The sequence below is a fragment of the Leptosomus discolor genome, chromosome Z (genome assembly GCF_034619465.1).
Source record: "Leptosomus discolor isolate bLepDis1 chromosome Z, bLepDis1.hap2, whole genome shotgun sequence".
In the NCBI taxonomy this organism is placed as follows: Eukaryota; Metazoa; Chordata; class Aves; order Leptosomiformes; family Leptosomidae; genus Leptosomus; species Leptosomus discolor.
The window spans coordinates 9,125,943-9,153,346 of record NC_141419.1 but is presented as its reverse complement, the minus strand read 5'-3'; the positions used below and the strand labels follow the sequence as shown (position 1 = coordinate 9,153,346).

Here is a 27,404-nt window from a genome sequence, read left to right as displayed (position 1 = left end):
TTAGTTTCCTTCATTTATAATATCAACCAAGGCTTGCAGCAGTCTATCATCTCTATGCTTGTATGGTTTGGCATTGTAAAAAAGATCAACGTAGTCACTGTACAGACTTTCTTCCGAGTCTCTCAACTGGGAGGGCTTGTTTAATTTTTCAAGGGCTTGATAGAAGTGTTCATATGGAATATTTAACTTCTCACTGGCAGTCTTCTTTGGCAGTCGCTTCGGAGCCATCTGTCTGCTAAAAGCACTTTGCAATAAATGTAGCATAGCCTCTGAGGGGATTTTATCTTCTGCTTTGTCACTGCTGCTACTGGTATCTTCGGTGACTTTGGGTTTTTCACTCAGGTTCTCCTGTGTGGTATGGTCCTAGAATAGAGATTAGCATAAAAAAGGTGTCAAAGTTAGGTGATAGGAATGCCATCCCATGGTCTGGGATGGCTCATTTTGGGCTTTTTTATGTCAGTGTATGTTTCAGTGAGGTGTCAATGAAAAAATTACTGGATTAAGAGGTGATCTGATTTCCATCTATGTGGGCAGATGCTATTTTATTTCATTCAGGAGCCACTTAGCAGCCAGAAAAGAACTAGACCATTATACACCAAAACAGACTATGAAAAGGACTATATTGTATAAAATATCGAATCTCCCCAACAATGTAGGAAGTTCTAAATTCAGATTCCACATTGGCAGGATACAACATGTCATTTTATAGCAAGATTTGTCCCAGTCTTAAGAGGTATCTCTGCTTGTACTATGGGAGGCAGCTCCTCAGCAGTCTAGCTGAAGGAAGTACAAGCAGTGGTGATGGCAGCTCTGATCGTGCCACATACCCTTGCGAACAGGACTGAAGCAGTGCTTTCATATAACCTTCTCTGTAGACGCTCTCACCTGAGAAAAGACAGTGAAGCATGGCTAACGGGTAGCCACGACACGTGTCTTGGAAACCTTGAAAGACTAATGCCAGACACAGATGTGCAGAGAAGTGGGTGAGAGGCATGATCTTCATTTCAGCATTGTCTGTTACGCCTTCCATACTGACACAGTAGTACGTGGCTGCATAGCTTCTCCATTTACACTAGGACTGTCTTTCTAACTGAATACTCATTTTACCTTTGTCTGGTTTTTACTGTGTCCAACAATCTTCTCCTACAGTATCTCCTGAATCCACTTCTGCTTTCTTCCATTTATTTTCCTCCACATGGCTGCCACACCTGCGGGCACTTATCTAATGTATTTAAAGACCATAATCATGTCTCCCTCATAACCTGGCTAAGGAAAGTTAATCTCTCTTTACGACACTTTATGGACATCCTAATTACTTAATGGGGAGACAAATTGATGTCATGTGACTAATAAAAGTATTCTGAAGATGTTGACATAATCAAGCATTGTGAAAATGTACAATACTGCCATCCTGTACAACCAGAAACCCACTGTCACTCACAGAAGCCTGGAGTATGCTTAGAGCACTCTACCTGAAAGGTAAAGAAGGGCTGACAAAGGAGCTAACAGCAACAGATTTTGAATCAGCGAGTCTCTGTCTTTTGCCATGTCTTTTGTTCCTAACCTCCTTGCAAACTCCCTGGAAGCACTCCAGCAGGCAAAGTTCCTTTTGGTTGCAACACTCGTTCTCATAGGAGTACGTGAATTCAGTCTATCTGTCAGAAGTGTATTCGTCCCTCCTTGTACCACTCAACTGCATTAGCTATTGAGTTCACTGGCTTAGTAGCCATACCCTCTTAGCAGCCTAAAATCCTTAGATGTTGGCATATGAAAACAGAGACTAATAAAAATATCAGTTGTTGATATGGACAGAACTACAACACACAACTCAGAAGTGTTCAGGGCCTAGATGAAATGAATACAGAATGAATATGTGTCTTCTTACCATGAAAAAATACCATTTTCTTATAAATGGAAAAATACTTAAGAAAAAAAAATAATGTAGCACTACCTCCAAAAAATCCGCCATCTTCTCCACTCCTCTTCTGTCATTTTGCACAGCATTGTAGGATGTGTATACACGTGGCTGCTTCATATGTTCAGGTTGGGTAGCAGTGCCATGCAAAATCAACTTCCAATTTACAATCCTTCCTTCATTTTGTATTCTTCTGGACTAAAGGACAAGCATGGCATTAGCATAGGTTCTCAGGACATAAGAAGAGGAAACAGGACACTTGATCATAAATTAACAGAAGTGACTAAAATAAATTATAAGGTTTTCAATATCTAAATTTAGACAATGATTTATAAGCACGAAAAGACTGATATATCAGTAATAGGGTATATCAGAAAGTGGGATTTAATACAACAGCTTAACTACTCCAAATATTCACATTTTTATGAATATTTATTAATTATTCATGTAAGCACCAATGGAATTTTGTCATAACACAGAATGCTAAAAATTACCTAAGTCATATTCTGTGTTACTAATATTTGTTCATTAAGCCATTCCTTGGCAACTTCCTCGCAAAAGTTACGATTGGAATAGTAATTTGGAATAGTATTCTGTAGTGGTGTACAACAGCAATCTGAAACATAGCATGTGGAAATGAGCAACAAATGCTTTGTCCATTAGTTTTGGCGGCAGTATTTATATAGCGCAAAGTGGAAGAGACAAGTACAGGGAATGCTGAAATTTTATTTTACCAAAGCTTCTTTGAGAATTTTTGCTCAGTCTTTTAGTGACTGAAGATTGCTGCTGAAGCTCTTCTTTTCTAGTAGAAGTCTATACCAAAGTTTACATACACAACTTACACAACAACTAAATTATGAGTAACTCTGCACGGGAATCTGTGATTTCAGTCAGAGTCATTAATATGAAAACTTCTTTCAGGCATTACAAACCCTACAAGCTGAGGAAAGAGTTCATTACCTCTTGAGGACAAAAAGCTTGGTTTATTGTAAGTTTCACAAATATCTCATTTGAAAATGGAAAACGAGAGGTAATTACAAACAAAATGCTGCTCTGAACTTTGTTCCAAAAAATGCATTAGATTAATTACAAAGAGCAGGATTATCTGTAACCATGGGGTTATCTGTAAGCCTGCAGTATTAACACTACACTGTTGATAATAATATTTACTTCTACTGCCTTGTCCATCTGCTTAGTACTTGGCATTATCCTCCTGTTTATAATTTGAGGCCAACAGGGGTTGGAGGCTCAGTGTCTGATAGGAAGCATTCAGTTTCTGGCAGGATCTGACCCCTAATGACAAGCTTATTAACAGACAACTTCAATGAAATTCTCCAGAGACAAGTGCGCTTGATCACTCGCTCTTTCAAGAGAACAATTTTTCAGTTGCCTATCAAGCAGCTTTATTCTGGTGTCTCGCTGTTGTAATCCATATCCCCAGGTGGTTTTAGCACACAATTATTTATTTCATATCTGCAGATTTCTTGGCTTTAATCCTTAAATGTTGTTCAGTAGTAATTACTCTAAGAAAGAAGTTAGGGAAAGGTACACATCAGAATAGCTCTCCGAGGTCACCAGAAATTCATTAATCAAAAGGTTTTGAGTTACTGAAAATTATGCACATGCACAGAGAGAAGACTACATCTATCCTGTGTTCTTTTCTGCAGAAAAACCTAATTTGCAGTTAATCATATGTTAATTCGATTACGTATTTCACTCCATGAATCACAGAAAACTCTATTAAGTGATTTCTTTCAGCGACATACAATGTGTGAAAAACACAGGCATGAAATTTTTTTGACAGATACATGTCAGTGAAATGAGGATGGTGCTATGCATTTATGTAAAGAATAAGAAAATCTGAACCTATCTTTTTTTTTTACTCTTTAATCCAGATGGATGTTTAGTCTAAATAAACTCTTGTTGTAGCATGCTTAACAAGAAGACTCACTATTCAACATGCTTGGCAGTGGTTTGTGATCATTTTACGTGTTAACTTCCAAACATAGCTAGTTAACACATCAACATACTTACCACATCAGTGATTCTTAAAACCCAGGTGCCCTTCGGATTCTCTCCCCATGTGTGAACAGACATGAAGTCCCAGTTCTTAAAGCCATTGGGAGATTTATCCCTCTCTCTCTCAGCCAGTAAGACAGCGCTGGTGCCTGTGTTAGTGCAAGAGCAACAGTGACTGTTCATACACACCCGCTTTTACTTCTCACATTGCTCAGCTTGCACACTATCTAGTGTGTAGCTCACCCAGCAAATACACTATTTAACAGTGGCTTGTGGAACGGGAAACATGCTTTTTCTGATCAGCGGTTTCTTTAATTATTTTCACAGCAGTACTTAAGAGCATAAAAACTATCGCATTACGCCACGCTAAAAAGGCACATCTTGCTTAGTGTTCTAATCTCTAACACAAAAACATAGTGGACGCACACAAAGAAGCGTAAGAAACAGAGGTCAGACACAACTCATCCTTTCCACTGATGAACAGCTCAGGAAACATCTGAGATGGAAGTTTTGAAGGCAAACCAGCTCACGCAGTACTGTGAAACTAAAGCCTTATTCTGAATTCATCACTGATTTTGGTTTGTTGGGGGTTTTTTTTGGTGACTGGAAAGCATTTGCATTGTTATTATTATTATTACAAAAATGCTGCAGTTCACAAGGTATTTCTGCAGCAGAGGAGATTCTGCTGTACAGAAGGAAATTTGTGGTGCTTGTTTGCATATAACAAGAGAGCAAGGGAGCTATATTTACATAATAAGGAGCAGAGAAGCCCCAGGGAGCCTGATCACAAGCTACTATTATATTTAAAGGTAACACCATAAATATAGAAAAGGAATTACATCCATTTGGTAGTACTGTTTTGCAGAAAAGTGGAAAACCAGCAAGAACCAAGGGAAAAACAGTTTAACCATGAAGGTAACATGATGCTATAGTGGAGGCAGGAGCACTTGACTATTGCTACCTCGGCTAAACCCACAGAAATACGTACAAAGATGAAGAACATATTACTGTCATCAGTCTTTCAAAAAGGGGTGTTTTTCTAAGATGAAGCCATGCTTCCTACATATTAGCAACAGAAGAGTGTCTTGGGGGGCAAAATACCTCTATAAAAGTGGAATGAGAGCTACTGTTGCTGTCATCTCCATGATGTACCTAGAGACAGCCCATATACTTACTTCGAAACTAAAACTTATCGAAGAGAAAATTACATTTGAAAATACCACCAAGGGCCAAGGGTAAAACACCTTACAGCAACATTGCTCCCATAAGATAAAAGGTAAACTCAGAAAAGGAAGAATTAAGGTTAGGCTTAAAAGGAATCCCAGACAAGGCAGGATTTGGAAACATATGTAATATAGTATTATATGCATGTACAGTATCTTAACCCTGCTCTCTAGTGTGGTCCTGCAATAATGGTATGAAGAAGGCTCTAGTGGTTTATTATCTGTGAATTACTAGATTAGCCTTTAATATCAGTAAATTAGATCAGCCTGATGTTTAAATTCATACCTGAAAGCTTGTCTTTTTTTCCTAATAACACAAGCTGATCTAACAGATCTTACTCTCCACAATTTTGTTTATAATTCTTCTTCTTTTTTTTTTTTTTTTTTTCTCCTTATGGTGCTATTTCAGGGCAATGTCAAGATAAGCTTGCCATATTCTACCACATTTAGTCTAGCTGTAATAAGGTGCCTAACAGAGACACTGTGTTCTGTGTTTTTAAACACACCAATGGGGAGACACAGTTACATGAAGTCCAGGGAGTCAGACCTCCTCAGGTTCCTATTAGTTTGTTAAATCACAGAAAGGCTGATAAGCACTATTGAACTATAATTTGTGATCTGCCAGGAACTCTCAGCTTTTATAGGTCCTGTTGTCAGAACAAAAACACACTAGAAACAGTGCCTTCGTTTTCTGAAGTATGATTTTCAAACCTCCTCTCACAAAAATAACCCAGGAAAGCTGAAAAATGGTTTCAGAGAACCAGTTCTCTAGTTCCCAGGATGCTTTATCCTCACACTCTCCTGTTGGAGGTCATCAGATTTGTCTAATGATATATTTAGCTCCTTTTAAACCACTGAAGACACAGAGGTGGTTTTTAATGAAATAAATGTTACACCGTACAGCAACACAGACAAAGCCAGTCTTTGCCTCCTGTACCTGATGGGGATACCAGAGTGACGTGAAGATCACCTCTACGGGAATACTCAATCGTTGCTTCAAGCTGCACATGCTCCAGAGACGCAATGGAGTCTTCTTGACCCTCACAGGCTTTTGTGGGAATTTCAATGATGACTTCCTCGTTTGCTCTTAATAATCTGGCAAAATTACAGGAGTTCTCTGATTACTCACAGAAACTTTTGATTCTGGATCATTATGTGAAGTGCAAATGACACACTTAATACCCATTTCAGAATGATGGGAAAGGAAGAAGTGAAGACAAATTCTATATATAACCTTTTTTTGAATGCTCCAGCAAAAACAACAGGAAGTTCTGGAAGCAGAGATAATACTGACCAAGTGATAGGGCCTGCATAAGACAGACGTGTGCAACACACCTTGGAAGCAGGCAAGCAAGTTTGATAATCAAGGGTTTCTGTCAACACTTCGGTGTCCCACAGAGACTACAAAAAAATCAGTCTTTGCAGGCAGCTACATCACAGACTGTACCAGACTTATGCTTAGTTGCCTCATTCAAATACCCAGAAGAGCTGTTATCATGGAGCTAAAGTACTGCAGCAGGCACAGCCATCTTAACCCTTTGTGGTCAATGCCGCATCAAGGAAAAAAAGCTCACATCTTCTGTACACTCTCTGTACAGAGAGCTGCTGCGCATCGCTTTCTCCTCACAAGTTCCATTACTTCTAATGAGAATGTGGTATCTAAATCTCCTCATAAATAATCCTAAACTCAGAATCGTGGGATCTTTGTTTTTATAATGTAACATAGAGAACTGCAATAAAAACACATAAACAGCAAGTATTACATACATTAGTACTGGATCAACACTCTGTGGAAAAAAGAGCTCATAAAAGCAAATTGATAGTGAAATAGCATAAATAATAAGGTTACCAAGCAGTGACACTCCAAAACACTGTAATATGTTTCTACAGACAGATCTTTGGAGCACTCATACAGGATAATTTCAATCTTTCAAATAGCTGTATTTTTCTAGACAACAAATCTGTAAGTGAACAAGTGAAGACATAAACAGCCTAGATATCCTTATTGATTAACCAGCTTAGTGACTACAACTTTACCTGTATGCTGAGCTCAGTTTAGGCTCACTATGCAGGGAGCACCTGTGAATGTGGCTGGTAAGTCTTTTCAGTAAGCCTCTGAGACACTTGTGATTTGTAAGAGACACGCTATGGATGGGACTAAAGCTCAATATACCACCTTGATTTCAACATATACTATGCCTGTCAGAGGAGAAGAGTGGCTAAGACTGATTACATATTTAAAAAAAAAAAAATCCCTGGAAGACTTCGGTATCTTATTATTCATCTTCTGATAGTGGTCTAAACATTCGTATCTTATCTGATAGGTTCAGTCTCACAGTATCATCCATCCATATGCTAGCTGCACAGAGAGGCATTAACAACAGTCTTATTCTTTGCTAAGGCTTCATGCTAGTACTTTCCATCAGTCCTACACTAAAAAGCAAGCAAACGCTCCCTGCCTGCCCCTGAGGAATACAGTAAAGCAAAACCAAATGAATCAGAACAAATCTTAGCCTGGTCTAGAGCAATCTGGGCACAATACTATCCTTCAGGCTTTACTAAGATAGACATAAGCTTAGTAACTGCTAATGCAAATTCTTACCTTGGTTCAAAGCTTTTGTCTTTGACAATACACTCTCTCTTTACTGGTACACCTTTCCATCTTCTGGGATCAGCTAAATCTACCAATGCATTGGCATTGAGCAGTCCAAACCCAAATCGGCTGTTGACCATCAGTCCTGCTCCATTCTTTTTCCATCCTGGATTTCCAGCCAGTGGATCGTATTCTGAGGTCCACACTACCAAGTGCTGCATATCCCTCCATGTTAGATTTGGGCTGTTGAGAAAATTAGTTGTTTCAGGGCTATCTATCATTTTCTCTTCGTTATTACTCTGCAACAGAACATGCTCTGAATGTGTAAGGCTCCCCATTATTTTAAAATATACAGCATGCTGCATGCTTATCCTCACAACACTTCCCCAGGCAGACAAGATTTCTGTGTCAATGAAGAATGGCTATCTAGTAAGATTAGAGTCCAATTCTTCAAAATTATTCAGGCATTTAAAGTTAACTAGCAAAACAAAACTCGTATTTCCCACCAGTCTTTATGGGACCTAGGCTTTGAAAAGTCACTGTGGGTATTTGACTCTACCTCTGGTTAACCCTACCCTTTAAAATACGGCCCTGAGTATCTTGGCTTATGTCATCAAAGGAGTATCCAATAGAAAATGGAGCTGAACCTACACCATTCGAGTACTAAGCCTATGCCCTAATGTCTTAAGTGTTTTCTGTGAAAAAGCCATTGTCCTGTCCTGTCCTCTTCTTTTCTTCCCATTCTCTCTTGAGTTACACACTCTGACTACCAGCCCTAGAGGATCTGAACCTGCGTGCTCCCTGCCTGCTCTAAAAGTCAGGCATGGGCACCTTCCATTTTATTCTCATCATTGGCAGAGAAGGTTCTGTACACTGACTAAAGACTTATAAACTCCTGCTACCTATTGTCTTCAAATTATGCTCTCCTGATGCATGTGCAGCCTCACTGCTTTTAAGCGGAATTGACCAGAACTCAGCAAACAATTGCTGTCAATGCACAAAATGGACTAAAATTCCTCAGTCATCACATTTTACCTACATTGGTTCTGCTTTGCTAGGAAGGTGTTGATGCAAGTAGCTGCTTATTTTTGTCATCAGGCTGAGCAAGTCTGACGGACAAAGAAGTGGAACTGCAGCATGAGATGGTGTCACTGCAAATAGACATTTCAGGGAAGATGGTGGGGTGGCTGAGAGAGAGAAAACTCAAAGGTAATTGTGTGACATCTTACTTTGCTTCCAGCGCTAGAGCAAAAATTCCTGCTGCCAGTGGTGCAGATGCAGAGGTCCCAGTGTGAGTCTCTGTACATTCATTGTGAAGATCCGCACTTGTCTGGCAGAAAAAAAAAACACACAAAAAAATACCAGGTTGCATGAATAAACAGTGGTAAATACACTCATACCCACCCTCACAAACATAACCATGTATCCGTTAATCACTGCGTATTAATACATTCCTCACCAGCAGAAAAAGTGATGGATGTTTAAATCCGTTCATATTTCAATCCACTCTTTTTTACTTCAACTGTAATTTTTGTATCAAAATGCTTTGTGTTGGAACAAAATACTCCCACACTGAATATCTTATTTTATTCTAAGGTCTCACGATAAGTGTTTCAGGCTTACTGGTGAATCATAAAGACAGATCATTGTGTTGGGCCTAGAACATTTAAAATTACTGCTTGATGGAAAACTACTCGTAGGATTAGTATTGGTGTTCTGCTCCCTCTTCAGCAGAAGAACTATAATTTGCAATGAAATACGTGCTTTATTTGGAAATTAAATACCAAACTAATCTGCCCATATACCTACATCTTGGCTATGAAAAGAAGCCACTTAGGAAGGACTGATCTCCTCGCTAACTTGGAATGACATTGTTTTAATCCCCATCACTGTAGTTTATTGTAAAATTAGCATCCACCAGAGCCGAACAGAAATTACAGGTACTTCAGCATTATTTTATCACAGCAGTTTTTTTCAGTACAAGTTATTTCTTACACAGTTAATGATGGCACACAGACTGACATGCCTACTCACCGAGTACCTTCTACAGGTTTGGAAGCACTGCTGTGGCTGTCGGCAGTGGGAACTTGGGGACTGACAATCTTTCTAATGCCAGAGGTACTGACTTATAAGGTACACTAACTTCACAGGTTCTTTTTTTTCTTTTACTTTAAATCTCTCTCCATCTGCCCTTTCTGAAGAATGGGACCATACCAAAGTTCATGCAGAGACCTCTGTCATACACAAACAGCAGACAAATCCAGCGTGCTGATTTAACTGCACTGACACAATGACTTTGTTTAGCCATTGCTTTACAGTAGAAGACGTTCCAGGAATACAATCACTTTTTGGATTACAAGCCCCTCAGTGTTTCAAGGCAAAAGCACTAAGCATGTAACACATAATGTAAAGCAGGTACTTGAAACCAAACATTCAAGAGCTCTCACTTTGTTATTTGCATATATAAAACATTTCTATGTTTGTTCTGAATCTGGTAAAAACAACCTACAATTCTTTGGTCAGTATAATCCCCACTGCTGTATGCTGTGGCCAGAGTTGAAGAGCACTTCTCTGCATACCAGGGAGAAAGGCCTTGCTGAGAAGCACTGCTAATGGAGATAGTGTAGATACTATCAGTGTAACCGTCACAGTCACAGTTGTCACCCTGACGGCCTCCGTTCCCAGAAGCCCACACAAAAATGGAGCCTTTCCCATTTCGGCCCTAGAGAAAACAGAAATGAGTGGTTATCAAAGAGATTTCAGTCTTCTTCACTATTCTAAATACCGCACTTCCCCCCCCCCCCCCCCCCCCCAGCATAATATATCAAACATTTTCAGGTAGAAAATTATGATTTTCCAAAAGCACTGTGGAAGACAGAGACAGAACAAACCAGCTACTTGAGGTATCCTACTTCACAGCCTATAGTACATCTTCGATTTGACCGGTCTAGGTTTAGTGTTCCAGGCACAGTAACTTCCCTCAGGGCAGATTTTCAAATTAAAAGCAGAATCTATGCTGAACAGGTAAGTTTTCCCACATGTTGATGTTTTGGTCCTGAACTTCTAGGAAAAATGCCCATTTTTTTTGGAGAAATGGCAAGTTTATCACGGGTTATTTCACTTGCCTTTCCTGTAATCACAGAGGTGTAGGTAAGCAGTATGAATGACATACCTGATATGACTTTTCCACCAATTTATTTTTTGTAAGAAAGCCTTTCATGGTTGGCGTTTACTTGCTGAAACACAGTGAAGCAACAAGCACATCTGACTGAAAACCCTCCCTTCTCTTACAGATCTGTGGGCCAGCACCACTGGTCTGCAAACACAACCCCATTCATTCCCTGCTCTGGTCTCCAGTACCTAATGAGGGAGCAGCAGCTAACAACTGACGCCGGCAGCTGACAGCATGTAAACCACCACAGCTATCATATGTAACAGCCCATCCAGCCTTAAGCTGTGCTAGTCCTTCAGAGGAAAAAATCATGTTTCGTGTGAAGAGCCAAAGTTTGTATGTTGTTCATTATTAATATACGTACATTGACTGGAAACAGCAGCTGAAATACAGATTTTTATCATCCCATTTAGATGAGATTTGAAGTTATTCATGGAAGTGCTAAGACATTTGCAGCACTTAAAATATTAAAAATAAAGAAAAGTAAGCTGTATTTGTGATACAACTGCTGAAATGGGAAGGACAAGCCATGTCAATTATAGAAAATGAGACAGTGCCTTCCTTTGAGACTAAAGGCTGCGGTCCAGAAAAGCACTGCTACATGTAAACACCTGCTTTGATTTCACTCGGAGAGCTACTACCTCTTCATAGATGCTTAAGGCGAAGCATATGCTTAAATGCTTTACCAGGCCAGCAATGAAGGCGCCAGGGATTAAAGTTGTTGGCAACCCCAGCTCTGGCTGACTTTAGCAGAACAGAGGCCACCCAGACCCTTGAAAAAGGAAGCCTGACAAACGAATGGGTAAATTTGCTCCCCTTGAGAAATAAAACAAGTTGTAAAAAAAAAAGACACATTCCTCCAAAGAACCTGTTTTTTTCAGAGTAAGACCACTAAACATTGGTTCCCTAATTATTGCCTTTAATTCTCCCTCTTCCCTTGCTGCCTACGTATGGACTTAGATCTCTGTTTATCACCAGCCCAATCCTCTCGGTCTCCATTCTTTCCTCAGAGTATGTTTGCAGCTGTCAGACCCTTCTTTCTTCTTCTCTCTTTCTATCTGCTGCTGTTAACTGCCCTTTCGTCAAAATCCTTTCTCTTTGCTTCTGTTCTCCATTTCTCTCCTCTCCCATCACTGATTCAGTCGTCCTCTCTCTATTAGTACCTGGCTGTCTTTAGATATCTTTTCACCTCACTGGCAAGAGCAAGACTAGTTTATTAATACATCCCTAATAGCTCTCGGTTTGCACCCTACTTATCATCCAAGCAGATCTAAAGAGGATAACACAAAAAAGAACTGTAAAAACACTGTTCCAAATACTCTCCATTACGCATTTTTACTATCTTCATTTTAATTGGATCATGATATGCACCAATTTGTAAACTAATGCAATTAACACAATACAAGCCCAACCACAGGGTGCTAAAATGCATCGCTATTTCACACAGCAAAATATTCACAAGGCAGAAATTTTGTATTAAATTTTATAGGCTTTCAGTGCAGAAATCCAATTACTGCTCAGTGCAAAACAAGCAGCAGCGAAGGGTGGGGGTAGGGCGAGACAAAGGCAGCAAAAGTAAGGATGGAAAAAGAAAGCTTATCTGTAAGACAGCAGCTTAAAACCAGCTTAGAAAACTCTAATGGTGCTTTTTTAAAAGTCCTGTTCTGGCTAGTAATTTCTCTGACCTGGACTATTAAAATCTTATCTCCTTTTCAAATGTGTTTGAGCAAAGAGAGCACAAACCACTTTCATTTCCTCCCTAGTAACAACCATTTTGAAATTCCGTTCTCTGCCACATTTTATTGTATCTTTCTCTTAAGCATCGTACCTCTTTTATCCCATATTCAAAAGCCTTCTGTGCCAGTCTCCCAGGTCCCTCCACAGTTTTACCGTCATCATTAGGGCCCCAGCTTGCACTGTAAATATCCACGTGTTCTGGATTGAAACCGATTGAACTGGCTTCAATAGCATCGGTGACTATTCCATCCAACATTCGTATACCTCAACAGAAAAAAAGAAGCAGACTGGATTTACTTTCTGTTCCCTCCTCGTCTTTTATTGTTTGTAAAGTTTCCAGCAAAATTAATCCGTTAACTATTGCAACCACAGCCTACTGCTGTTCATGTAAGTAATACTGAGGACAGTTCACGTCAGTGTGAAACAGTACACTTCATTTGCAGAGCTCAGTGCTCTCTAAAAACATTTAAAAAAAAAACCAAAACCCTCTTAGAATCTTGGTTGCCTCTTATTTACTTCTTTCTCTCTTTCTGCAAAGAGCCAAGAAGATGATGTTTTGCTTATCGTTCCTGCTTGTTCTTACTGCTTGGAGCTCTGTCTTGACTCTTCCTTTTTGTTAAGTCTGTAACAAAGACTTCTCAAACTGCTAGCATGTCACTAAAATTAAACAGGCTTTATCAACATTACTTTTATCTTTAAGAGCACCTACAGTTCAAAGATGTAGTTCTGAATGTTCTGACTAAAACACTTTGTCTTCACAGTCATTCAGGATTTGCCGCATTTGTCACACTGCTATTTCACTAGCTTTTCAATATTCACCACAAAAAATTCTCACCGTTGTTTCACTGCCATGTTTTTTCTACTGTGAGCAATCCAGAGATGCTAGAGATATCTAGCCATAAACATTTTATTAGGAACCGCATGATCTAATCTTCTTCAGAGCAAGCCTGATCTCAGTGGTACTTAAAATTCAGTGGCAGGCAGCACTTCATCTGCACTGGATCTCTGGCTTTGCAAATCCCCAGCTCTGCTACCACTGCCCAGTGCTGGAGGAGGACAGGAATAGCAGAAGTCTGGCAAAATTCCCATTATGGCATGGCTCTCCCAGCAACAGCAGCAATATAAGAGCCACAGCAGTCAGGATGCAGCCTGTGTTTTCAAGCAATAAAAATGTCTGGGTTCTCTTGAACTTGGCAAGTTAGTACTACAGCAGCTGCACCATTACAGGCAGTTGGTGAATTATGAGTACTCATTTTCTAGTATTTTCCACAAAACAGGGATTCTTCCAAGGCACAGCAGGTTCTCCTATTAAAAAAAAAAAAAAAAAAAAAAAGAAAGGAGAAAAAGGAAAAAGAGAAAAAAAAGGAAGGAAAAAATCCCCAATCCCAACCTCACCTTTGCAGCTCAGTGTCTTGTTCTTTTTTATGCTATCAAGCAGGAGAAAAAAAAAAGACGGTAAGCATAATTCTTTTCCCAAATGGCTGGCCTCTAAGACTTGTAATACCTCCAAGATAAAGCTGGGCTTTATTATTTCATAATAATTACTGGCAAAAGCAGACAAAGGAGTTAATCCACTCAACCACTGCTACTCCACTATCACTCACAAAGCTGGGAAAACAATGAAGGTATATCCTGTGCCTCAGGTACTAAAAACATCACTTACCCTGGATAGGCTTAAACTCATAACGTTTTGAATACCCATTTTTCAGCTGGCTCAGAATCATGAGACTCTCTCAGACCAGTGTGCTGTGAGCAAAGATTTGCCTGTGTGGAAATGACTGCAAGCTCTGGTTGCAACACATAATGAGATACTGGGAATGCAGAGAGTAGTGTACAGATATTTTCCACAGAAGAAGCCAAAGCCAACTCTGAAGATAAATAATGTAATAAGGAAGAAAACAAGTAAACTGACAACACACGGTTCAAGAAAGAACCTGCTGCCTTGTCTTTGTGATTGTCAAAAATCCTGATTGTTTATGTCATCTCAGGGATTTGATGACTTAAACAAGCAGTGGTATTTTCCTAAGCAGACTCCAGTTAGGTCCTCTTGCATAAACTCTCTCCTATTCTTGGACACGCTTGCTCCCATCATCAGTCCCACAAAACCAAAAGCAGGCAAAGCGCAAGGTAATTTCAGACACATACATGTATCTGCCGGGCAGAAGGCTATTTTTAGCAATACGTCACTGTGTGGGAACTCTCAGCCCAGTCCTTTGTAAAATGGAGCTTCTTAATCATGTGATTTCCATGGCAGCACCGGAGAAATATCATAGCACAGTGATATGGTTAGGTACGTATGAAAATGTATAAACCCTGCTTTACTCCAAAGGTGATCGATACGTTTCTTGGCTCTATGCAGAACAAGAGGTGTGTGTTAAAGGACACTGAAAGGTATCACTTTGAAAACTGGCATTAAGAAGTTTTTTTTTTTTCTCACACAGTGCACAGAAAACCCTGTGGGATTCACAGCCACAAGGCACTGAAGAGACTAATCAAGGTTTCAGAACAGGGCCAAGCATTGATGTGACTAGTGAGAGCACTCAGGATTATTACAGTCAGTATTTCCACAGAAAACAAAAAATTTTCAATGGAATGTTTTGTTTCACCCCTCAAGGCAAAGTTAAACCAACCTCTGATGCTGACGGTTAGAGAACAAGGTGTTCCAAATGTCTTTCCCCAAAGCAGCTACTGCTGACTATCAGAGAGAAGGCATTGGCTATGGACCGTGGGATTTATCCAGTACAGCAATTGCTACAAGCAAACCGCCACTTAAAGAAGTTATCCTGAACTAATGTCAAATAGAAGTATGTAATGTGTCATTTCACGGATTTAAAAAAAAAAAAAAGAAAAACAGCCTGTGAAGACATGAATCCTGGATAGACTGGAACATCAAAAAAGCTTCCAATGTTTAGCCACTCCAAACTTAGCTGAACCTTTTGAAGACTTCTCCTATCTTCCATTGCTCCTTGAACACATTTTTGTTACATCTTTATCTTAATCAGGCCGGTCATAAATAACAGCTTAACAATTTCTTTTACTTTTTCCATTCTTTCCCCGCCCCTGCCATGCAGGTATCAGCAGCTTTCTGGGTTGTTTTGGATTGCTGGACTGCTTTTTCTGCTGTTATTTCCCTTTTCTAGACAAATCACCCTGCACAGATCTGTAGTTTGCATTTGCAAATGAACACAGAGCATATGCAAATAACTGTGGCAGAATCTTCACTGTAGATGCCAACGCTTTAAAATATGGGCACAGCGGGAGTTCAGACAACTCTGCAGCTTCATCCATTTTGCCCTGCTCTGAAAATTTGGCGTCTTCGTCTTTTGAGTGAGGTATTTTATTTAAACAGACCATGACAGCATAATGCATTATGGCACAGGCAGACTGCAAAGCTGACATCTATGACAGCTCAGCAGAGTAAATGGGAACCTACAAACATAAGACTGAAATGGTGGGAAAGGCAGTTATGGGTGTCAATTGCCACTCATCATCCCTTTGTTTGAAAGGAAAAAAGGGAGTAATGGACAAACTAGGACTGTACAAGTATCTTCCTCTGAGCTAAATAACCATCTGCAACTGATACTTTGATCATGACTATTTCATAAACCTCTAATGGATTAAACTTTTAGTCAACACTTCAAAAAAATGGCAGTATTGATTGATGGGCAAGAAAGGCTCTACTATTTTCAAAATTAACTTATGATGATAATAGAGAAGTAAGCTGTTGAAACAAAAAACACAGCAGTTTGAGTATCTTGACTGACATGACCTTTCAAATGTAATTGTGTGCTGCAAGCAAGGGTGGGTATAAATTTGTATACTCTTACTTTCACTCTACTCAATCCCTCTCCTCCCCCATGACACCTCCTTCCAGGATAACCAATTGTAAGTGGTGAGTCCATCATTCCGTAAAAGTTAGAGCCTTATCTCTGCGTACAATGTAGGTTGTTGCTATCATCATCATCATCACCATCACCATCATCAACATTATCACCACCTATATTGTTGTTGCTGTTTTTATACAGTCTACCTATGCTTAACTGATAACCAAATTCCATGGAGTATGTTGACGATAACAAATGCTGCCATATACACGTAACACTCTGCACCATGGCCAGACAGGATTTTGTAGCCTAATACTGCAAGATTGGTGTTTTCTGAGAAGAATCAATCATTCCTATTTAGATTAACGGTAGCTGAAAACACTCAGCACTTCACAGGATCTGTCTTGTTTCCATTCATATTAGACAACTAACTATTTTCGTTTTCTTACCTCCAACTTTGGAATTGTAGGCTACTCCAACCCCACATTTTCTGTTATTGGCTTGCATGGCAATTTCTCCTGCACACCGTGTTCCATGCCTGAGTAAATATAGCAAGAATAAACAACACCTCATAAAATCTTTGTGTAATGTACATAAAGACTCACCATTGACCTTCTTTGTTTGGTGGAAGTCTTCCTTCAAACGAATGCAATGCAGTTATTGAATAGCTTATCAGCTGTATCTATGTGATACAAAAATACTTGTTTCTCTCAGACCTCAAACAACATAATTCTACCTACTTAATGATCAAAGGATCACCATGATGAGATGATCAATACCTAACCTAAGTCACAGTGACCTCTGTAGACCTACTACGTACCAGTATTTTAGTAGAGTGCAAAAGCAGTGTAAAATTATGGGGCCGAGAAGCTGCTAAACTTCTTCAAACAGAAATACGATAAAAGTCTCTTTTAACCACACATTTAGATATCCCTTTTTTTAATGACTGCATTCATTTAGGATTTCCGAAAGTGAGCCTTTAAAGGATCTTCACCATTGCTAAATTCTTGCAAGCAACTATTTTCTACACCAGTCTTTTTTGCCATAGGTGATTCTTATTCCACAACACAGAAAACCTTCACAGAAGTGTAGTTGAAAAAGAGTTGCATTATTCAATACTACAGATTGTTATTCAATGAAGTGTTTGAATGCTTCTGGGCTGAATTCCATTTACTTATTAATAAAGATTAGAGGTAATACAGGTAGAATTAAGAGATAATGTCATCAGAACAAGAGGATAATGCCTTCCTGCTCTTAAATAACCTGTAACAAAGTAGAAATGTCATTTTTCAAATATCTTATTCATGGGATGTTTATCCTTCGATTGCTCGTTCTTTCTCCCCATACACTGATATATGTTGTGAATGCAATTATATTGTCTCATAGACAATAGGGAACCAGCACATCAGTTTCTTACTCTATCTTCATTCAGTACCAGAACCTTAATTGGTTTAAAACGGACTTCTTCTATGTACCAGCTTTTAAAGAGGTCCATTGTCTTCTCTTTCTGATAGGCAAAATCCCACCCTGAACTAGCGTGGATACGCCTAGGTGTGACAGGCCCATGAAGATGTTCCACAGAGTATCACAGGGGTAGCTCTAGAGAAGGCATCAGAGAAAATTCCTCTTTCCAAGACACAGAAATCCACTAAGTGAACTGGCTAGTTGTCTTGTGTTAAGCCTTTCGAAACTTCCTAGGTTATTACCTTGAGGACTTCTAGGCCAAATCTGGTCTAAATAAAGCTTCCACGTGCCTCAGAAGAGACTGAAGGATTGTTGTGGGAGTGAATGCAACCTCCTCCAGTGTCTGACCACGTGTCACACCCACATGACAGGGGAGGTCAGAAGTATGACTTTGCCTGTGATTGCGCACACTGAGCTAGAAGCTATTCTATGGGTCCAGAAGGTACTGCCAGAATTGGTAAAGAGTGTCCTTAGCATCAAAAGCTGACCTGCAGGGACGGGTTTCTTGGTAGGTCCCTCTAAGACACAGTCCAGAGCCCTTCACAGGAGACATATTCTTTTAAAATTCCCAGTGCAAAGCAGAGAACTGAAGTCAAAATTGGCTTAGGGAGGTATCACTCTAGAAACACACACAGTGACATGAATAGACTGTTCCCTCCAGCTTACAGAAACGTATCAGTACCTTACACATACAAAGATATGAAGAAATTCAGGACATTATAGGGAGACTGCATTTATGAAGCTCTTCATCTGGGAATTTAATTTCCTTAGTTTTCAGTGTTTGCACCAACATTAGTGCAAAAGTTTGTGCAAACTGAGAGGTTTCTTCTGAACATCAGGAAATAATTTTTCACTGTGAGGGTGACGGAGCGCTGACACAGCTTGCCCAGGGAGGTTGTGGAATCTCCCTCCTTGGAAATACTCAAAAGCCGTCCGGAAGTGGTCCTAGGCAACTGGCTCTAAGTCTCCCTACTTGAGCAGGGCTCGGACCAGATAACCACTAGAGGTCCCTTCCAACCTCAACCATCCTGTGATCCTGTTACAAAATTCTCCCTTTTATTACATAATTGTCATAGGGGATATACGTAGATATTTCTGCATTTGCATGTTCTAATACACAAATTAGTAACGTACTGCTTTGCTCTCTTCACACAAGTGGGAGGCTACTCACTTGTTTTCATTTGTTGGGTCATATCTAGGAAAGGGATCATGATCATTGTCATTGAAATCGTAACTTGCTTTTGGATCCTACATTTAAAAAAAAAAAAAACAAACCAGAATTAATTCAGACAACTAGAAAATTCATCTTAAAACGTGCAACAAAATGGCTCGAGTCTGTGTTTGTTTACCTGGTGTGCCTCACGCTGACAGCAATCAAATTGGTAGAATTTGATGGGCATTAACAATTCCATAAATTTTTCACAGAGCTTTAATAATTCAGCATTAAACCACTGTACACAAACATGCCTGGGAACTAAATCCACTGAGGGGAAAAAACACAACAAAAAAACCCATCCCACTATCATTGCTAAGTAACACTCAGCTTCCTGCGACACAGACCAGGTTCCAAATTATGCCTAAGGCAAATACTTCATTCTCTGTACTGCAGGAGCTGACTTACAGAACAGACAGCAAGCAGGAGAAGAGGATCTATACATGAAATCTACAATCCATTTATCCACAGCATTCTAATGCCCAAACTTACATAGTTAGTGTAGATGTCGGTGTGATTCCACTCCAAGCCATCATCTAATACTGTGATGACAACACCCTTGCCTGTAATCCCTTTTTGCCATACAGGAATAACGTGCAGATCCAGTTTGGGCAGGGACGGAGTTATTCTTGTATCTTGCTGGGGGACAGAAAGGATTAAAATAAGTCAACACTTCTACCCATCTGTACTACAGAGGTCCCAAGCCGTATTTTACAAGTGCTCTAAACCATCCCAGCCTGAGCATCTGTATTTCGCTCACATTTTGCAAAGATAAAACAAAACTTAAGTTTCTCCAACTACTTGTAGCACTGAAAGATTTACGTCACTACTTGAAGACCCCTGAAGACCACCTCCGAACAAAAAGCACCTTGCACTTATCGGAGGCAGGCAGCAGAAACACAGGAATGGTGGGGATGTACCGATGAACCTTGGAACGACGAGTTAATAATCAGACCTGCTAATGTTTGTTCTTTTCACTCTATGAGAAGCCCAGACAGTACCACACAGCACACTGAGCTGTGTTTCCTCCAAACATGTTTTCTCCTTTGACGTTCAAGTTAGCCAGAGCAAAATAATTAATGGATAAAACAATTAAGGTAGTCGTTTGGTTAGGAACAACTGTGCTGAATCACAACTTTCTGTTTACTACCCTCATTACTGTTCCTGCAGTAAATCAACTGGAAGCATGAATCATCTATAGCCTTCCCTTCCACAGCAAGTTCTTTGAAGAGTAGCTCCTAAATGGGTCATTTTTCCTCTCTAATATTAAATGTGCAGTACATATATCTAATTCAGAAAAGCTGCTTATATAAAAACACAGATGTAAAAAAAAAAGGCATTTTCTTTCTGCTTTTCTGTGTATAATTACGTCAGTTGACTGCAGGCTTTTCATTCTCTGTTTCCAAAGGAATGCTGCATAAAATATGAGACCTAGAAAGAGAAATTTGTTACGGGAATGACCCTTCTTTCATTTTACGCTTTCTTTTCTGACTGCTGCCGTTCAGGGAATTATTTGAGGTTTCATGTTTTGTTCTCTAGAATCCATTAAATAATGACTTTTTCTGGTGATGTGTGAAAGCACACTGAATAGAGCTAAAAACTGTTGCCATCAAATCATAATAATAAGGTAATAACAAGTTAATTACTACAAGGCAAGGAACATATTTTGGAAGAAAATATTTAACCTATGTAATCAGAAAAAATTCAATGTGCAGTGCAAACAAGGATAAGTATCATGTTTCTGTTTCTCATGCAAGAAAACTAGAGGGAAAGGAAGTGAAAGCCATAGAAAGGTGGAAGAAGGAACTATGTCTCCTGGACAGCAGGACATTGCCTTTTTCACAAAACTGCTTTTTTGAACTCTGTGTTTGTGTATTTGCCCAATACAGACACCCAGAAATTTCCTGCTTCCTACTGGAAACAGGCAAAGAAGCAAACAGACACTCAGCTTCAAAGAAAAGTTAAATTCTTAAAGATAACCACTTTTTATGTTGAAAAGAATGGGAATCTTCATGGAAATATTTTATGCTGCGTGGCTTATAGTTTGTTTTTCCTAGCTGAAACAAAGGAAAGAGAGTGCAAACAGCCCAGAGTCTGGTCTGTTTTCTCTAAGCTGAACTGAAGAAGAGAAAGGTATTTCCAGCCACCTGGGGCACATTTGTGCTTGACCTTTCTTCTTGATTTGTTATACCCACCTTTAATCCCATCCCTGTTCTGAGTGAAAGCAACAAAGCCGAGACTGAAGGTACAGCTGGATGCATAGTGGAAATACAGACACAACCAAAAGAAACCAGGCAAAACATAAATGATCAACTGTGTTTCTGAGTTGTCACACGCAGACAGAAACTACAGTGCTCAGGAAATTTCTTTTCCTCTAATTTTTGAACATGTGAGCTGCAGAGACTCTCTTCTATTTAAATCCTAGCCCAAGAGGCTGAAGGTGCTTGTCACATGTACATATATGCTTTTTTTTTTTGTCTGCAGCATGCACTCTGCACTACCGATTTTAATAAAGAAACACACAGCCAGCTTCAGACACGACGAGGGGACGTATAAGGGACTTCTTATATGCCAACAGCACATATTTTAATATTACCATAAACGTAGCTTTTAACTGTCACACTTTTTAATACCAACCCCACCCTGAGCAGCAGCCTGAATTGGCTTTGCACAAAGGACACTTCAAAGAAAATAGAAGGTTGCCTGGAAATACTATGCACAAAGATCTCCCATTTTTATGGCACATGCTAATGAGAGGGACTCTTCATTCACTCCCTTCAGCGCAATCGCTCTGGTACTAGTAACATAATGCAGCACAACTAAAATTCCCCATCCCCAGTTCCACAATGAAACAAATTCTTACCAGATACCACTGCTGATTCCACATAGGATCATTGAAAAGATTTTCTGCTGAGTCTCTCACGGTGGCACGCTTAGTTCGTTTTTTTTCATATTGCTGCTCTGCCCATGACACCTACAATTATTTGTATAAATATGACAAGTAAGCCTCTACAGGTTAAGACTTTCTTAGCCTAGAGGATAAAGGTTTTCCTCACACAGCAAAATTTTGATGCCTAAAGAAAAACGAGCAGTGTTTGATGCAGAGAGGAGGATTATTTATACTGTAGTATAGTGTACTTCGGGGAAGAGGGCTTGGTGGAACCATGATGCCATAGAATCAATTCACAGAAAATCATTAAGTACAAGTTAACAGTAGAACTCCCCTGAGTGCCGCACAACGCAGGCTTTTATATCAAATATGCAATGTGGTTAGAAGTTTAAGCAGCGCTGGTCACCGAAACAAGCAAAACCATAGCCTGCTTCTTCCTCCTACCTACATTTTAATCCCCGTGTATTTCTACTGGGAGTTAAAAGGAAAGAAGAAAGATTATCTCTGGCTTTAGTCTAGCAATCGTAACGATACTGTTACTCATAGCCCAGCTGGACCTTCAAGTCTCCTTCCCAGCAGTGTTCTGAAATGTGATCAATTAGCGAGCTATGAATATTGGACTAACTTCATCACTGGCATGATTCCACTTACAGCAACAGAAAGCCAAAACGCTTCAGTGTGTTTTGCTAAAGCATCAACACAATGAGTTGCACAGCAGCCTCCAAGTCACTAGGCTGCCTTTTGAAAGCATACCCCACCTAGCCCTCCTGAGTGCATTACCAAACCCAGCTCAAATCAAATCCTGATTCTGACATCTCTCTCATTGTGCTGCATGCTCCTTCTGGAAATGGGAACAAATCATTTGTTGCTAGTACCTAGACGGTCACTCTGACACAGATAAAGTTGGTGCTTTTCATCCCAATTTCCAAACGAGCAAAGCAAGCCCAGGTTCAGAACATTGCCACGATATATGAGCCTCAAGTGGAGGACACGTTGAATCTCACCTTTGCCTCTAAACATCTGAACAGATTTTATTATTTTTCTCTACTGTGAGCCAGAGGCTTTATGGTCCTTACATCTATCACCATACATGAAACAACGAGTGACTCAGAAACTATAATGATAAAAAAAAGTACTGGCTTGAGTAAAATATAATTTCCTAGTGAAAGCCTAACGAAAACTCACTACAAGAACATAAACCCTTAAAGGTGGTAGCTACACCAGGCACATTTACCAAAAGCTCTCTAGTACTACTCCCTTTGCTATATACTTAGCGCTAAAATCCCTACAAACCGTAGTTAGTCACAGAAGATGAATAGCCCCATGCAAGGGTAAGTAAACTGCCCTGTTGATATCCAGGGCCATAGATGTGCACAGGTTAGAGTAATCATCTTTATCTCTCTTCTCTGCCCACAGCAAAGCTGGGCCTCTTCATCATCCAACAGTAATTAACAATCCACAACTTCCATGTTTGTTATTTTTTTCAATGCGGACAACAGCATTGAGGGAAATGAGCTGAAACTACCAAGCACATATGTCAGACAAACAAGCCAAATGTTTGTCGCTCAAGCAGCTGGGTGAGGTTCCAGCCATCTATCCACAGCAAAAGCTGAAGGCCCTGTGCCAAATCTCCAGTCACTGATACATAAAGCAACAAAAATAATCTTGGTTCAGGTCTCTTGCAAGAAAGTAGGGTTGGAAAATAGCGCAAATACTGGAAGGCATTAGGGAACCAGGTAGTTATATCCCTTCAATGTATTCACAGCCTTTCTCTGGTTTACAACAAACACTGAGATATCTATAGGAAGCAGATAAATATTCAGATTAGAGCCAAGTTTTACCCCAGCTTTCACACTTAACATACCGTAAAATTCACGAAGGCGTTACACAAACAAAAGCAGGATTCCCTCCTCTCTCCCTCTTTAAAGAGCGAATTTAAATCTTTTCAAATAGGCTGTTGCTGAACAAGAGAAGCTCTTCGGGAGCAAAGGTCCATGTATAACTACACAGCGTTACATGACTGCTTTGTGTTTATCTACTTATGTAATGACATAATTACATCTCATTCATTCACACAGTTAATTTGCATACTAGATGGTAAATAAAAGGGAAATTGGAGTAAATTTAGCAAATCACCTGCAGCAGTTTGAAGCTCTAGTTTTGGATCTAAGTACGCTAGTCTGCAATCACGTTTGGCACTAATGAGTGTAACAGTCGCTTCTGTTCTCTTGCGACATTAGAATTCAGTATGTCGGACACGGGGTCATGCTTCCCTGCATAAGAGGTGCATCCGATGCAGCAAGTCCGAAAAAAGGGAGGGCTTGCAACAAAAACTGTTCCTGAACATCGTACTGTGATGGCACTGCACATCCGATCAGAGGTACAGCTCTAAATCAAAGAACTAGTTTATACTAAAGCTGTGGTTTCGAACATCCCCTGTTTATAACGATTTCACGCACAAGACATTACCTGTTAGCGCAATGTTTGCAAGCAGACAGGTGGGATTGTACATCTTTGAAAGAGAATGGGCAAAACAAACTCCCTGTCTCACCCCCTCCTTTAATTCATCTAGCTACACATGGAGTATTTCCTCCCAGATGACATTTGCATCTAAACCTTCCAGATAACCAACAGTGATTTGCCCTTATATGACAAATTGCAGGTTTTCACAATTAGGATACTTCATGTTTTGGACTGCTCCTATTTTTACAATGATTGCAGCAATAATGCTGATTTGAAATTCAAATTCTGTTGTTCTGAAATTTTCCAGAGATTGGTTTTAAGAACGGCTGACAGCTTTCTAGTCTGCTCCTTAAATTCAGCACCCACCCCAGTTTTTCAGCATGTTTACAAACAGACAAGCAACTCTCTCAAATGAAGTTGAATCAGTGGGACTCTGCTTCAGCAGCAGATCGCACCTCAGAGTCCCAGCTCTCCAGTGCGCCTCTTCTCTGATTGCAGTGGGGTCCCAGTGCTTCAAAACACTAGAGCGTGTGATGGATCCTTTGAGAAGGGGTTTCAGCTTGTCATGGAAGCAGCAAATCCAGGAAAACCTCAGCCCTTCTCCCCTACTTTTTTTTTTAATTATTATTTTAATATTCATTCACTTTAAATCAAACCTAAGTCCTGTGGTAATTGCACAGACGTGGCCTGATTAAACTTACTGCTTCTACGGATTTTTACTTCACATCAAGACCTGTGGTTCCTCATTCATATTTTCATCAGCAACACATCAACATCTGAAATTCCAAGCCTCTGCAATGCTGCATATCTTAAATGTTAATTTGGAAAGCACTTGCAAAAAACTACAGTAAGAGAGGGTCAGATTCTGCCTGTTAATGACAGAATAATAAAGTATTAATTCAGCACAAGTGTGGATGGCTGCATATATTAGACTTGCAAAATGCGGAAAGCCTGCCTGTGACCTCATTACAAAGCTTGCAATAAGGAGACAGAATAAACAGAGAGCATGAAAAAGAATAAATGTAACACTCACCCGCTCATCATCAGAAAGTCTTTTAGTGATGTGGATGGCACTTCTTCGAGACCGTCTTGGATGGCTTTTATGTCTGAATAGGTAGTGATTTTTGAGTGATCCAATCTGTAAGACAGAGGCATACTTTTAACTATCGAGAGATGCTTCCCCACTGCAAACAAATATCAACAATCACCAAATGACCAAATTCATTCCGCTTAAAAGACAAAAGAGCAAGAAACCAGCCCGTAGATGTTTCAACCTAAACTAAAAAACACTCTCCAAGTAACAAGTGCTTATCCCAGCCTGTGCGCTGCCAGAAGAAACTGGGGGAATAATTTCATTTCAGCTAGTGAAGGCAGCAGTCGCTAGTACTACAGTGCTCAGTAACGTCGTACTTGCACCAGTGACCAATACACTCATCAATGTACCTTGACACAGACACATTTTGAAGGACAGGTTTTACATATGGTCACACGCCAGTTTCACCTGCTCTTCCCAAGGTTCAGCCAAACGGGTGTAAAAAGCTCTGTGTGGCTTCAGAAGCCTCACCAGGGGGCCGGTTTGCACCGACACCTACTGAACTCGCATTTTCATGTGTGCAGCACCTGGTCACCCGGAGAGCTGGGTGCACCCCGTCAGCTTTAAACCCCCCTCTTCCCCAAGGAGCAGCTGTCTGAAATGGTGGGTGCGAATCCACCAACTTCAAAGGCAGAAAGACCAAACACAGAGGCGGGATCGCACCGAAGTTGGAGAGTCCCAAGAACACGACCGTGCCCAGGACGTGGGGCCGCCCATCCCGCAGGCCCACCTGGGCGGGAAGGGGCTGCCCACAGCACCGGGCCCACCAGAGGAGCAGTGACTGCCGCCTCCTCCGGAGGGCTGCAGGCCAGGGTGCGGGTGGGAAGCGGTTCTGAAGGTTCCTGGGGTCCCCGGTACTGCCAGAGGCGCTGCCTGGCACAGGACCCTGGAGGTGGGACGAGGATGTTTCCGAAAGGCGGTTACTCATCCCTGACAACGCTGACGTCACGGCATCCCAAAAAAAGCGCCAGGAGGGCCTGATGGAGAGAAGCCCCACGATGCCGATGGAGCCTCCGAGGCGGGGGGGGGGGGGGGGGGGGGCGGGAAGTAGGATTGCGGGGGGACAGGTCCGGGACGGCGCAGGGCGCCGCCGGAGCCAAGGCTGCCCGCGTCCTCCTCCTGCCCGGACTCCTCGAGGAGAGCCGAGGCGCCCTGCCCGGTCCCCTCAGGGAGAGCGGGGGTGCCCTGACCGACCCTGCCCGGTCCCCTCAGGGAGAGAGGGGGTGCTGCGCCTGGTCCCCGCCCCCATCCCCTCAGGGAGAGCAGGGTCGCCCTTCCTGACTGTACCCGGACCCCTCAGGTACAGCCGGGTGCCCTGCCTGGACTCTCCCCTCAGGGAAGAGCCGGGCCCCTGCCCGATCCCTTCAGTGACAGCGGGAGCGCCCTGCCCTGTCCCTGCCCGCCGGTCCCCTCAGAAGAGCCATCCCCGGCCGGCGCGCCGCGGTGGCGGGTCTCCCCGCCAGGTGCAGAGCCGGGGCCGGGGGGCGGAGGGGCGATAAGGCGCTTCAAAGTCCCCGGAGCGCGGCGAGCGGCAGCCGGCCACAAGTTTCAGGGCAGCCCTGAGAAGGGAGGGAGGGAAAGGAGCTCCGGCGAGGGTCCGCTGCCCGCCCGTCCGTACCTGCCCCACGAAGTCGTAGTCCAGCTCCTCCGCGATGGCTCTGGCGGCGTCGGGGCCCGCCGGGATCTCCGCCGCCCACTCGTTGAGGAACTGCCGCTCGGCGCCGCCGCCGCGGGCCAGGCAGCAAGCGGTCAGCAGCGCCAGGGCCGCGCACCGGCTGGCCCAGCGGCTCCCGTCCAT

The 27,404-nt window shown here is 41.4% G+C and overlaps 1 protein-coding gene across 1 annotated transcript; it reads right to left on the bottom strand.

Annotated features, from left to right (window-relative positions):
• On the bottom strand, positions 1-27,404 carry PCSK1 (proprotein convertase subtilisin/kexin type 1). The gene is made up of 14 exons (XM_086480518.1): positions 27,225-27,404; positions 25,547-25,651; positions 22,024-22,134; positions 19,653-19,799; positions 19,119-19,195; positions 16,933-17,021; positions 12,751-12,923; positions 10,260-10,472; positions 8,980-9,080; positions 7,760-7,993; positions 6,095-6,252; positions 3,950-4,083; positions 1,952-2,113; positions 1-363 (listed from the first exon to the last, which is right to left on the bottom strand). Exons 1-14 carry the CDS (start codon positions 27,402-27,404, stop codon positions 1-3), a joined length of 2,247 nt encoding a protein of 748 aa, XP_086336644.1.